The following is a 14,471-nucleotide window of genomic DNA, read 5'->3' on the forward strand; positions in this document are numbered from 1 at the left end:
TCTAGAATCAGGACAGTAAATAAAAAACAACACTCTGAAAACTGGGGAATTCCAGACAAGAAACGATCAGGGCCAGCTAACACTTCCCAACAAAGGATTCCCCCAGGCAGGAAGCAGCCGGGCTTTGAAGATGCAAGGCTTTTCAATGCTAATCAAGGTGGCCAATTGCAACATTCACACTTGCCTCCAACAGACAAGAGTTCTTTCCCATCCTACACACCATTCCACAGATATATAAACCCCAATTGCCTAGTTTCCAACAGACCTCACAACATCTGAGGATGCCTGCCTTACTTACTTAGGCGATCACTCATTGTCCGATGGCCCTCCAAGTGTCGTGTCTTGGCAGTGGGTACATAGGTGACTGTAGAGCCCTATTCTTGACCAGCTGGCCTGCCATAGATGTGGGTGAAACGTCAGGAGGGAATGCTTCTGGAACATGGCGTACTGCCCGGAAAACTCACAGCAACCCTGTGTTTCAGTTCCTACCAGCAGGAGCCCCCGGGTGGCATAGTGGTTTAAAGCCTCCTGACTTGAAGTTCGGGTTGCTGACCTGAAGGTTGCCGGTATGAATCCAGCCCAGGGAGAGCGTGGATGAGCTCCCTCTATCAGCTCCAGCTCCATGCGGGGACAAGAGAGAAGCCTCCCACAAGGATGGTAAAAACATCAAAACATCTGGGCGTCCCCTGGGCAAGTCCTTGCAGACGGTGAATTCTCTCACACCAGAAGCGACTTGCAGTTTCTTGAACTGACGGGCGAAAAACGTTCCTACCAGTGGGCAAGCAACACTTTTTTCAAAATCAAAATCTTACTTTTTTTTTTTACTCGTGCAGATGCATCTTGCATGTGATGAAGCCTACAAAAAGCTGAAGCTACCAATTTCTTTCTTACAAGATCCCTTTGTAGACTGGCTTTCTATGGGTTAAACTGAGTGAGGTGGATTCCTAGAGAAAAAGGAAACGCCAAGGGGACAAATGTGCCTCTTGCATCCAAGGTCCAGCCCTTTCCGTCCATGGGGGAGTCGGTCTGAGAAGGGGGAGGTCAGGTCCTCCCCCTCCAGATGTTTCTCTTTGATTCAAGCTACTGTTGCCTTCTCTTCCAGGAGGAAGAGCAACTTTTGGTAGTGGATGCGATGCTCAGGCATCCCTCAGTCAACAGAAAGGATTAATCAGTCTGGAAGAGGAAAACGTTGCAAGAGCAGAAGGTAAGAGAATTTCAGATTTTCATCCTGATACAGTACTTTCAAAAAGGATTCATTTACCAGACCTTTCCGTTTTATTACCAGGCTGGGGCTTTCTCATCAACCCATCTCTAGCCGTGAAGGAGAATCCCATAAAGGAGAGAATGGCTCTTCTAGCCCTGCTGGAGCTTGCCTGGAAGAACAGGTCGCAGGTGGAAAAGCAAGACCTCTCTGGCCCCGGGTCAATGGAAGACTCTCCTGCCATTCAGAATGGGAGTGGAGGACAGCTTTTGGGAAAGACGTTACCAGGGAGTGCTCTGAGTTCAGAGACAGAGCGCCAGAGTTTCCGACAGCAATGCTATGAGATGGACAGCAACCCTCGAGAGATTTGCAGCCGCCTCCACTCTCTCTGCCGCCTGTGGCTGAAGCCCGAGCGACACTCCAAGGCGGAGATGGTGGACCTGGTGCTCCTGGAGCAGTTCCTGGCCGTCCTTCCTGCGGAGATGGAGCGCTGGGTGAGGGAATGTGGGGCAGAGACCAGTTCCCAGGCCGTGGCTTTGGCTGAAGGATTCCTCTTGAGTCGGGAAGAAGAAAAGACACTGAAAGAACAGCAGGTGAGAAAATTTTATCCCGACATTGTCAAAGAGACACAGGGATGATTATGATGACTCCAGATCCCACAACCAATCTAATTTCTGGGTGCTGTGAGTTTTCCGGGTTGTATGGCCATGTTCCAGTTAAGGTAGCAGCTCTTGAATATGTTCTTTAAAAACCCTGCAAATCCCTTACCTAGATGACACTTACTCAAAATCTTATTTTCCATGAAAGTGTTGACAGGACATGTTCTGTCTGATATTTGCTCTTTGCTCACAATATCAGGACGTGCAAACCACAATAATGATTTGGCTTGCTGGATAATGCATATGTGGGATGAACTATGAACATGTCACCTGTGGATAGTGAATTCGTGGAACAAACTACGGACACTTCACCTGATGCAATGAATAATGAGTTATATAAGTTACAAGGCAACTACGCATGTCCAAAAGGATTATAATAGTCAGCAAATTCCATTGTTAGGTTTCTGCGCATGCTTGTGTAAAATTCTACAAAGCGGAAAGCCACAACAGGCAAGGTGTAGCATTGCATTTTCTGGGAATTAGCTAACATTGTCACCTGCTCTTGGCCAAAAGTAAACTATCTTGAAGACAAATTCTGCTGTCAGTCTGCTTTCTTCACCCACATCCAAACGAAATTCCGTAACAAATTCTGGTGCTGAAACCCGGGAATCAGGTCAGGTGAGTGTGAAAGTGACTAGGGGCCATTTGGGGCACTACCTGATGTCCACTCGAGGCAGGCGGGGAGAATGCACAGGGGAAAAACAAGAAGGGTACCCACAAATAACAAACCTCTGCCCTAGCTACCGGCTGGGGTCATGGGGACACTGAGAAGTTGTTTTCAAGAGCAAGTAGGGGCAGCAATGACAGGGAAGATCGATCCACAGGGAAGGTATAGTTACTCAATGCTATTCAAGCTTGCTAATTGCAACAATCACACTTTAAACAGACAAGGGTTATTTCTCAAACACTGGATATTCCGCAGGGGCTGGGCTTTCGCACAGATGGTAAATCACCAGCAGTAATAAGATCTACCAACCGAAAGGTGGCCAGTTCAAACCCGGTCGGGGTGAGCACCCAACTGTCGAGCCCTGCTCACTGTTTACTTAAGCAGTTCGAAAACAGCTAAAGCTGTAAGTAGATAAATTAGGTACTGCTGCTAATTTAGCGAGGGAGGTATTTTACGACACCATAAAATATAAGTGACCAAAAGGAAGGAGGAAGTCCTGATGGCTCTTCATCATAGATAATGGAGCAACAGCACCCCCTGTGGCTGAATCTGAGCACAACCTCCAAGGCACCAAAGCTGGACTTCAAATCACAACACACTTCTTTTCTGTCTGTTCTGTTCTGTCCTGTCCTATCTGTCCAAACGGCATTGAATGTTTGCCCTGTATATGTACTGTGATCCGTCCTGAGTCCTCTTGAGGAGATAGGGTGGAATAGAATTATTATTATTATTATTATTATTATTATTATTATTATTATTATTATTATTTACACTCCACTTGACTCACTGCCAGCAGAACCTCTGAAGATGCCAACTACAGTGCAGGCTAAATGTCAGGAGAGAAGGCAACTGGAACATGGCCATACTGTCTGAAAAACTCACAGCAATCCAGTGATTCCAGCCATGAAAACCTTCAACAACCTTTTTTCCCTTTCCCTTTTCCATATCCTGATCATTCTGTGTTTCTTTAGATGGTTAACTTGTCTGCAGAAGAGGCCATGCCATTGGGGGTGTCTCCCTCCAACTCCAGCTGGATGTTGCAGCCCAAGCGGATTATACAGGACAGAGGTGGAACACCCACCTCCATAAATAAGGATGCAGGTACACTTTTATGGTTGTCTGCCCCATTTTAGGAGGCAACCCTTGGCAGTGAAACCAGGGAGAAACCTGTTGGCAGAAACCCAGGCAAGTGATTCGCCTGAGCTGCCCATTTTGAGTGAGTCCCTGCTTTGGCGAGCATACAGATCAGGTCCAATTGACATTAGCCAGCAAGTAAGGAGAGAAGGTGATTTTCAGCCAAGGGAGATTTTATTATCTGCAGCTAAGATGCTAGCTAGTGTTTCATTCCCAAAGTAGATAGCATACAGAATACAGTTTCATAGCCCTTTTTGTACACAAGCGGGCATAGGCTGTAGCCAAGCCTCTAATTCTGACCAATCACGGCTGGCATGGCTGTTTACAATGGGTGATTTGAGTGGCGACAGGTGAAGTTCCTCTTTATTGATAGGAAAAACAATAAAATGATTGAGGGCCCTACCCAGGAAGGCTATTGTTCTATGAGATGAACATGACATGGCCCATTAAGAGGGCTGGCCTGGCAATTCCTGACCCCAGAGAAACAAAACATCATATATTAATGCAATCATGGAGAAATGACAGAGGATGGGTTTTGGCTGTAGAAATGCTGATTCCTTCCGATGTGAGTGGTCCCAGGCGTCAAAGACATGGGTGGTGAATGGCTCTTTCCCCAAGGGGCAAGGGAGATTTTCCCTGCCTGAATAGAAGTATTGTGTTGCAATGTCCAGGTGAAGTCCAAAAATATAGGTGAAACTGGGAACTTGATGAGGAAGTTCCCAGCTTTGTTTCTTTCCCCCAGGCTACAATTGTGTGGGATGCAAGACATCTTTGGGTTCAAGAACACGGTTTACCCAAAGGGAAGGAATGGGGATCTCAGGAGCATAAAACATTAGGTTAACACAACATATATAGGCAAAATAGGAACACATAGGAAAAAACATGGAGTGTTTAGGGTAAGCTACCCCTGGTTTTCATGGCACATCATATAAACCTGCAGAGGCATCAAAGGAGTGCTCTTTGCCTTTCATTTGGTTAGTGCTCCGGCAGGCACCAGAGAGAGAAAAAAGAAAAGAAAAAAAGGAGATCAGTGAGCGGTGACCTGGCCCAGATAAACTAGACATCCCAAGGATCTGGGGCTAGTTTTCTAATGCAACATGCTCTGGTCCACTCCTTTTGATCTATCTCGGCTCAATCACAGTCTGTGTGAAATGGATCAAGGAGTCTTTGTAGACACAAGCTGAACATGAGTCAACAGTGTTATGCACCACCTAAGGCCAATGTGATTCTAGGAGTCTAGTGCCTAGATCGAGGGAAGTATGAGTACCACTCTATTTTGCTGTGGTCAGATCTTACCTGGAATAAAACGTGCAGTTCTGGGCACCACAACTCAAGAAGAATATCAACAAGCTGGAATGTGTCCACAGAAGGGCAACCAAAACATTAAAAGGACAGGAAGCAAACAAAATAAAGCAAAACCTTCGAGGAACAGTACAGGAAGGTATGTTTAACCTAGGGAAGATGCTCCAGAGATTAGGTGTGCATCTACACCAGATACGGGCAAACTTCAGCCCTCCAGGTGTGAGTAAGCCAGATAGGTTACTTTTAACGAAGTCTATTTTTGTCTCTTAAGAGCATGATATAGAAACAAGGGATTTTATGGGAGAGTAGATGTTTCGGGGCACTAAAAAGAACACTTCTGAAATTCTGCTGTTTTTGTGTATTGGCATGACCTTTCAGAGATCGTAACCTTTTGGAAAACCAGAGTCTCCATAATCTTTTGGAGAAAATGGCATTCAGAACCATTTGAAAATCATAACCTTTTGTAAAAATATTATCTTCCAGAGAAGAGCCAAAAACCCGTTGAGTAAAATCATCTCCTCAGTGGTATATATCCACATATACTTATGCAAGGCAATTTGGCTTCTCAGTTGTTAGACTGGTAACCTGGTTGTCTCTGATTTGTTAGGAACAGAGAGTATGCCAATGAACAAAAATAGCGGTCCTTCAGGAGTGTTCTTTTCAGTGCCCAAAAACATCTACTCTCTCATATAATATCCTGTTTCTATATCATGCTCTTAAGAGACAAAAATAAAGTAGCTTTCATTAAAAGTAACATCTGGTTTACTCACCACCTTCATATATTCAGCATACAGGTACATAACTTATCAATCCAGTTATAGATAGGGTTGAAGTAGTTTCTCTGTACAGATAACACAGGGCATCTTTCTTATAATCTTAACAGTCCAAAGTCTAATAGCGTTCTCATGGAGCCTGCACTCCAAGCAGTCTAAAATCTAAAGGCATCTCTGATGGAGTCTGATGGAATGGAGTCTGACCTCTGAGCAGTCTCAGATCTGATCATGTGCTCTGCAGCCCCTCCCACAACCTCAAGTAACATAGAGTAAAGGGAAAGCTGCATATCAAAGCATAAATATACAATACAGTAAGCAAACAATCATATACAGTAGAGTCTCACTTATCCAACATAAACGGGCTGGCAGAACGTTGGATAAGCGAATATGTTGGATAATAAGGAGAGATTAAGAAAAAGCCTTTTAAACATCAAAATAGGTTATGATTTTACAAATTAAGCACCAAAACATGTTATACAACAAATTTGACAGAAAACGTAGTTCAATACGCAGTAATGTTATGTTGTAATTACTGTATTTACAAATTTAGCACCAAAATATCACGATGTATTGAAAACATTGACTACAAAAATGCGTTGGATAATCCAGAATGTTGGATAAGCGAGTGTTGGATAAGTGAGACTCTATTGTACAAGCAAATTACTAGTGGAGGAGGCTTGAAGAAGGTTGCTATTTACAACAATCCAGTTCAACATATTGTGATAATCAAAGCACTCCTGACTGATAGCCATTCAACCTGTTTAAAAGAAGGGGACCGCATCATACAGAACATTCCATTGTCAAACAGATCTTCCCGTCAGGAAGCTTTTCCTAATATTCAGGTGGAATCTCTTTACCTGTGGTTTAAACCCATTGCTCTGTGTCCTAGTCTCTGGATCAACAGAAAACAAGCTTGCTCCATCCTCAACATGACATCCTTTCAAATGGGTTGTTGTGAGGGGTCTGGGAAGTTGAGGATGCCTGCCATAGATGTAGACAAAACGTCAAGAGAGAATGCTTCTGCAACATGGCCAGAAAACCCACAGCAACCCAGTGATTCCGGCCATGAAAGCTTTTGACAATCCTTTCAAATGTTTAGACCTGACTATCATATCCCCTCTTAATCTTTGCTTCTCGAGTCTAAATATAAGAACTCCCCAAGTCCTTCCCCGTAGGGCGTCCAAAGATGGCAATACATCAGCCAGCCTTGAGGTTACCTTCAATCTACTTCTTTTTCCAATAGTTGACATGTTTATTTGAAAGAGTATAAAAAGATAATAGCCAATTTTTTAAAACCCTCACCTTTTCTATTCCTACAGGAGATGAAACAGAGACAATATGTCGTGGATCACCTCGCAGTTTCTACGTACACAGCTCGACGTATGTGAAACCAGATCAGGTAGGCACCAGGATCCCTGATGCACCAAGAAGGGGGTCAGACTTCCTGTATTCCCTATATAAAACCTCCACGGCCTCAACATAATTTTGCTATTTCCCCCTCTCTCCATCCAAGAGGCTTGCAGCAAAGTCCCTATGCAAAGATTTAAATCTAAACAGGTCACCACAAGCAACTGATTTGTGGGGATTTGTAAAAAGGTACCTTGATGTAATGGGTTGACTGGAAAGGCATGTATCGGCAGCTGATTGGCTGAGCCAGCCAGGAACCAACATCCTGATTGGCTGTTTCTGGCTTGCTGCTGAGATAAATGGTTTTAACTGCCATTCTCACCTCAGAGAGTGAAGAGAGCGCTGACTGGAAACAATCAGGAATGAAATGGCTGCCAACTCTCCGAAGCCTGATTATTTCTAAGGCAAAAGAGGCATATTTAAAGACTGTTTAAAAGAACTGTTTATTCCCTCTCTTTTCTGTAAGAATTCAGAAAGACTGCTGTATATATTGTTACCCTGTTTGATCTTTTGAAATGAAGTAAAGTTACTATTACTTGTTACGCAAACCTGAGTGACACTTTATTATAATGCAGGGTGTATTTTGGTCCAGAAACAGTGGTAAAGCTTCTATTTATTTACATCTACAACACCCAACATGATTTTCTCCTTGGGGGTGAGCGTTTCCTGCTCACCAATAATGTTTCTGTGTCCAGGCCATCTTCCAAGAGGTGGCCGTGTCTTTCAGTAAGGAGGAGTGGGCCCTGCTGGATCCGGACCAAAGGGACTTACATCAGAAGGTCATGGAGGAAAATTTGGAGGCCGTGGCCTCCTTGGGTAAGACTCCTGTTTTCTGTGTTGTCGAAGGCTTTCATGGCTGGAATCACTGGGCTGCTGTGTGTTTTTTGGGCTATATGGCCATCTTCCAGCAGCATTCTCTCCTGTGGCTGGCATCTTCAGAAGTTCTGTTGGCAATGAAGCAAGCGGAATGTATATATACCTGGGGAAGGCCCATGGTGGGAGAAAGTCCCCTTGTCTGTTTGAAGCAAGTATGAATGTTGCAGTTAGCATACTCTTAACTCTTAAATATCAGTTTCTCTTTCTTGCCTGGACTTTCACCAAAGGTCTCTGTGCTTTCCAGGAGCTGGTGACTGGGAGAATGTGAAAGAAGAACTAGTCAGGTCATTGATGGAAGGAGACAGATCCGCAGAGAGAGAAGACAGAGTTATCTCTTTTTGGACAGTCAGACAGACGGAAAATGGTCCAGAAAAATCAGGTAATGGGTCAAAGGCTAGGGCATTGTAATTCTTATTTGTAGTGCAAAAAACGATAAAAGAACAATGCAATATTTAAAATGAAGAACAGTTTTAACCAACATAAACTTACCAGTGTTTCCGTGGGAGTGAGGGCCTGCCTTTGGATGATGAGATGGTCAAGTTACTTAGGCCTGTTGTACCTCCAAATTTTTTCAGACGTAGGGGGACCCTATGTCTAAAATTTAGAGTGGGAGCTGGGTAAATGGCCTTGGAGGGCAACATTTGACCCACAGGCCTTGGTTTGGGGACGCCTGACCTTGAGGTTTGAGTGTTGGACTATGACTCTGGAGACTAGGCTTCGATTCCTTCCTTGGATACTTGGGCAAGTCACATTCAGCCTCAGAAAACCCTGTTCACTTGCCAGACAAGAAGTCTAAAACAGCCCAAAAGAGCTTAATAAACACCTATATGTCCCTCATTCCAGGTTTAGGCATTACTTACTCCAGTATTTTCCTCTTTTTATATAAGTTTTGGTATGCTCAAACCACAGCATTTCTCCAATTTTTGGAAAATGGAAATCTCCATAACGTTTTGGAGATGGTATGATCTTAGGAAAGGCATGACCTTGTTAAAAGTCATAACCTTTTGAAAAATGATGTCATAACCTTTTAGGAAATAGCATTCAGGCAAGGCAATTAGGTTGTTCAGCTGTTAGACTGATTTTTTTTCTGTGTCAGGAGCGACTTGAGAAACTGCAAGTTGCTTCTGGCGTGAGAGAACTGGCCATTTGCAAAGACGTTGCCCAAGGGATGCCTGGATGTTTTGATGTTTTTACCTCCTTGTGGGAGGTTTTTCTCATGTCCCCACATGGAGCTGGAGCTGATAAGAGAGGTTGGATTTGAACCGGCAACCTTTAGGTCAGCAACCAAACCTCCAAGTCAGCAGTCCTGCTGGCACAAGGGTTTAACCCACTGTGCCACCGGGGAAGCCGGGTGTTAAACCGATGTACCTAGATACGTCTTTGAACAGTTAGGGACAAAGATATGCCAGTGCACAAATTCAGAAGTGTTCTTTTTAGGTGGCCAAAAAAATCTACTCTCCCTTAAAACATATTTGCATTTAAATCATGCTTTCCAGAGACAAAAATAAGCAGACTTCTTTAAAAGTAACATAGTTGGTTTACTCACAAACTTCATGTTCTCAGCATACAGGTATTTTGCATAGCGATCCAGTTAAAGATAGAATTTGAAACAATATCTCTGTGTAAATAACACAGGGCGTCTTTCTTATAATCAACAGTCCATAGTCTGAACCATCTTTCTTTTCTGAGAATCTAATAGAGCCTGTCTAGTCTGAAAGTCCAAAGGATTCTTATCTCTACTGACATCTGAAAGCATACATCTGTTTCTACTGAAGTCTCTAAGCATACTGTTTCTAAAATGGAGTCTGAGTCCTGAATAGTCCCAGATCTGATCACATGTTCTGTACCCCTCCCACAACACAGAGTTAAGGAAAACTGCATATCAATACACACATATACAATACAGTAAACAATCTGAATTATATACACAACAAATAACTAGTGGAGGCTTAAAGAAGGTTGCTATTTCCAACAGCTCAAACCATAACATTTTCCTCAATGTAAGAAGAAAGTTATACTGAAACACCTCCCTTTACCAAAATGACTTTTCTTGTAATTTTAAACTATTTAATGAGCACTTTAATCTGATTATACCCATTATTTTTTCTCATTTTCCTCATCGTCAAGCAACTCACAGAGAAAAGGAATCATTTCAATACCCGGACTGTGGAAAGAGCCAGGAGATGTACCTCTCTGGCCAGCAAACAACATATACTAAGAAGAAGCCCTTCAAGTGCTTAGAGTGCGGAAAATGTTTCAGTCAGAAGATCAGTATAGCTTGTCATCAGGCAATTCACACAGGAGAGAAGCTGTTTACTTGTTTGGATTGTGGGAAAAGTTTCAGTCGGAAGAGAAGCCTCACGTGTCACCAAGCGATTCACACTGGGGAGAAACCCTTCAAATGCTCGGCGTGTGAAAAGAGCTTCAGCCAGAAAATACACCTCACTAATCATCAAGTAACCCACACAGGGGAGAAGCGGTTTCCATGCCCTGAATGTGGGAAGCATTTCAGTCGGAAGGAATACCTCCTTTCCCATCAGGCGATTCATTCTGAGGAGAAGCCATTTAAATGCCCAGAGTGTGGAAAGGGCTTCTGTCAGAAGAAACATCTCACCTATCATCAAGCTACTCATACTGGGGAGAAGCCATTCCAATGCTTGGAGTGTGGAAAGTCTTTTATTCGGAAGGAACACCTCACTTGCCACCAAAAAACTCACTCCGGGGAGAAACCCTTCAAATGCTTGGAGTGTGGAAAGAGCTTCCGTCAGAAGGAATACCTTGCCTCTCACCAAACCATTCACACAGGGAAGAAACCCTTTAAATGCGTAGAATGTGAAAGCACTTTCACAGAAAAAAGAAGTCTAATTGACCATCAAGCAACACACTCTGGGGAGAAGCCATTCAAATGCTTGGATTGCGGGAAGAACTTCAGGCGTAAGACCCACCTCACAGTACATCAAAGAATCCACACAGGAGAGAAACCCTTTAAATGCTTGGAGTGTGAAAGAAGCTTCAGTCTGAAGACAACGCTCCATCTTCACCAAGCTACACACACAGGTGAAAAGCCATTTAAATGCCCTGAGTGCGGGAAAAGTTTCTCCCGAAAGACTCGACTTACTGCACATCAAGTCATTCACACCGGAGAGAAACCACATAAATGCTTGGAGTGCGGAAAGAGTTTCAGTTGGCAGCGAAGCATGATTCGTCATCAGATAACTCACACAGGAGAGAAGCCATTTGCATGTTTGGAATGTGGAAAGAGCTTCCTTCGGAAGACAGACCTCAAGCGTCATCAAGCAATTCACAAAAGGGAAAAGCATTGACAAGTTTGGAGTGCGGGAAGAGTTTCTCCCAGCAAGTTCGTCTCATTTGTCACCGAGGGGGGCAGTCGTTGAAGTGCTCAGAGTATAGAAAGCAGTTTTCCTTCAGCCAAAACCATGAGGGGCCTGAACTTTTGTTATAGAGAAAACAGAACTGAAAAAGTATTATTTTAGGGGTTTTGTGGGGATTATTAGAATTAAAAAAGGTTTCTTTCTGAACATACTTCTTTTAATGAAATGTCAAATAGAGAGTTCCTGAAAATATCAAATAAAGAGTTCCTGAAAATAATTAGAGAAGGGTTCAAGTTCGACAATGTTCAATGCCAGCAGAATGTTGGATAAGCAAAAATGTTGGCTAATAAGGAGGGATTAAGGAAAAGCCTACTAAACTCAAATTACTTTATGATTTGACAAATTAAGCACCAAAACATAATATTTTATAACAAATTGACAGAAAAAGCAGTTCAATACATGGTAATGTTATGTAGTAATTACTATATTTACGAATTTAGCACCAAAACATTGCAGTATATTGAAAACATTGACTATAAAAACATTGGCTACTAACAAATTGACTACAAATAAAGACAGAATTGCATAAAATGAACGTACAGTTACAACATTGTCGGAAGTGAAATCCGCAAAAAGTTCAGTCCTTGCTGCCTAGAGAAACAGCTGTGGATCCGGTGGGAGGCAAAGTGTGTTGGATAATCCAGAACATTGGATAAGCGAAGGTTGGGTAAGCGAGAATTTACTGGATATATTTGCTAGGTTGCTGTGAGGTTTTTGGGCTGTATGGCCATGTTCCAGCACCATTCTCTCCTGACGGTTCTGTTGAATGCCAGCCACAGATGCAGGCGAAACGTTAGGAGAGAATGCTACTGGAACATCACAGAAAAACTCACAGCAACCCAGTGATTCCAACCATGAAAGTCTTCGACAGTACATTAAGCATAAATTTTGATGGATTACTACTATTTTTTAAAACATGTTATCAGAAAAAAGCTTTAGGATTTACAGAAAATAACATGAATGTTGTAATCATGAGCAACATGACTTTACTCTTATCAGTCCAAAGTCTATGTGGTGTCTCATGGACCCTGTGCTCTAATGGAGTCTAAGTCTAAACATCTCATGGTTAAAGCATTTCTGTGTTCTAAAATGGAGTCTGAGCTCTCAACAGTCCCAGATCTGATCATGTGGTTTGCAGCCACTCCACAACCTCAAGAAACATAAAGGGAAATCCGCATATCAAAACGCACATATACAATACAGTAAGCAAACAGAATCATATACAAACAAATTACTAATGGAAGCATGAAGAAGGTTGCTACAGAATTGACCCTGGAAATTAGAATGTATAATTCACAAATTGAGAGCACTTTGAATCTAACTGATGATGGATCTTCACCAAACTTAACACACAATACCCTATACGACCAGCTCTAAATACTGGCAAGGCTTTGGGCGGGTTGACCTATAATGTTGAGAGTTGCATTTCACCCGCTCCCAAAGAACACTGTAACTCCTACTAATGATGGATCTGTGCCACACTTAGCACATATATCAATCATGACCAGCTGAAAACAACAGGGAGCTACATCAGGGGGATGAACACAGGAGCAGGGGAGTTGTAGTTAACTTGCATCCAGAGAGGCCTATGAATTGTGTTGTTTATTTGTTCAGTCGCTTCCAACTCTTCGTGACCTCAGGGATCAGCCCAGGCCGGAGCTCCCTGTCGGCCATGGCCACCCGCAGTTCCTTCAAGGACAAGCCAGTCCCTTCAAGGATACCATCCAACCATCTTGTCCTTGATCAGCCCCTCTTCCTTTTCCCTTCCATTTTCCGCAACATCATTCTCTTCTTCAAGCTTTTCTGTCTTCTAATTATGTGACCTAAGTACTTCATCTTCATCTCTAATATCTTTCCCTCCAGTGATCAGTCGGGCATTATTTCCTGGAGTGGTTTGATCTTCTTGCTGTCCAAGGCACTCTCATAATTTCCCCCCAACACCACAGTTCAAAAGCATCTATCTTCCTTCGCTCAGCCTTACTTATGGTCCAGCTCTCGCACCCATAGATTACTATGGGGAATACTATTGCTTTAACTATGCGGACTTTTATTGCCAGTATGATGTCTCTACTCTTCACTATTTTATTGAGGTTGGACATTGCTCTCCTCCCAAGAAGTAAAAGTCTTCTGGGTTGTTGTGTGTTTTTCGGGCTGTATACCCATGTTCCAGAAGTATTCTCTCCTGACGTTTCACCCACATCTATGGCAGGCATCCTCAGAGTTTGTGAGGATGTGGACAAAACATCATGAGAGAATACTTCTGGAACATGGCCATACAGCCATGGCCAAACACACAACAACCCTGTGATTCCGGACATGAAAGCCTTTGACAACACATTAAAAGTCTTCTGATTTCCTGGCTGCAGTCTGTGTCTGTAGTAATCTTCGTGCCTAGAAATAAAAGTGTCATTGCCTCCGCGTTTTCTCCCTCTATTTGCCCGTTATCAATCAGTCTCATTGCCATTATCTTGGGTTTTTTTATGTTTAACTGCAACCCAGCTTTTGCCCTTTCTTCTTTCCGCTTGGTGATAATGTTGTCGACCGCACTTTAGGGGATCGGGCCCTTAAGGAGAGACCCGACCCGGTCCTGAGGGAACGGACCTTGGCGAAGCCAAAAGGAGAATATAAGCCGCAATACAACCTGAAGCCTGAAATGAAGAAGGTCCGCCAAAGGTGAAGGAAAATCCGCCAAGGAGTCTTTATTGAGCAATTCAGCTGAAAAGGACGCTAATAGCGATCATTCAATCTACTAGCGTAACATGTGTTTCAAATAAAGCCATATTTATACAATGTTTCGGTCTGACAGCCCTTTGAATTTCCCGCCCCGCTCCTCCGCCCATCTGATCGCGGATAGGCTAGAGGGTTGAACGAGGCGGGCTTTCGTTTCCCGCCTTGCTCCGCTGGCCCAATAGGGAGCTGCTTTTTGTCCCCACCCGGGCCAATCGGGAAGGGGAAAGGCGGGAGTTATTGGAACAATGAAGTGACAGGACAGGAAATATCAGATTAATCCTGGCCCAGCCGATTTCTAAAGGAATTAATGGCACCCATCAAGGATGTCCG

At 43.4% G+C, this 14,471-nt stretch overlaps 1 protein-coding gene across 1 annotated transcript; it reads left to right on the plus strand.

The window, feature by feature from the left end:
• The first annotated feature begins 975 nt into the window (after positions 1 to 975).
• On the plus strand, positions 976 to 14,203 carry LOC100559282 (zinc finger protein 436). Its single transcript, XM_016996378.2, has 7 exons — positions 976 to 1,204; positions 1,286 to 1,794; positions 3,499 to 3,628; positions 7,056 to 7,135; positions 7,839 to 7,959; positions 8,264 to 8,398; positions 10,147 to 14,203. Exons 2-7 carry the CDS (start codon positions 1,345 to 1,347, stop codon positions 11,340 to 11,342), a joined length of 2,112 nt encoding a protein of 703 aa, XP_016851867.2. The 5' UTR covers positions 976 to 1,204; positions 1,286 to 1,344; the 3' UTR covers positions 11,343 to 14,203.
• Positions 14,204 to 14,471: the final 268 nt, after the last annotated feature.

This window comes from Anolis carolinensis, chromosome 2 (assembly GCF_035594765.1).
Source record: "Anolis carolinensis isolate JA03-04 chromosome 2, rAnoCar3.1.pri, whole genome shotgun sequence".
Taxonomy (NCBI): Eukaryota; Metazoa; Chordata; class Lepidosauria; order Squamata; family Dactyloidae; genus Anolis; species Anolis carolinensis.

Bases quoted from the DNA above. Each gene is read 5' to 3' on its own strand.
- LOC100559282 (XM_016996378.2), top strand. From the start codon at position 1,345: ATGGCTCTTCTAGCCCTGCTGGAGCTTGCCTGGAAGAACAGGTCGCAG. The intron at 1,795-3,498 runs GTGAGAAAATTT...GTGTTTCTTTAG, and splicing joins AGACACTGAAAGAACAGCAG to ATGGTTAACTTGTCTGCAGA. The intron at 7,960-8,263 runs GTAAGACTCCTG...TGTGCTTTCCAG, and splicing joins GGAGGCCGTGGCCTCCTTGG to GAGCTGGTGACTGGGAGAAT.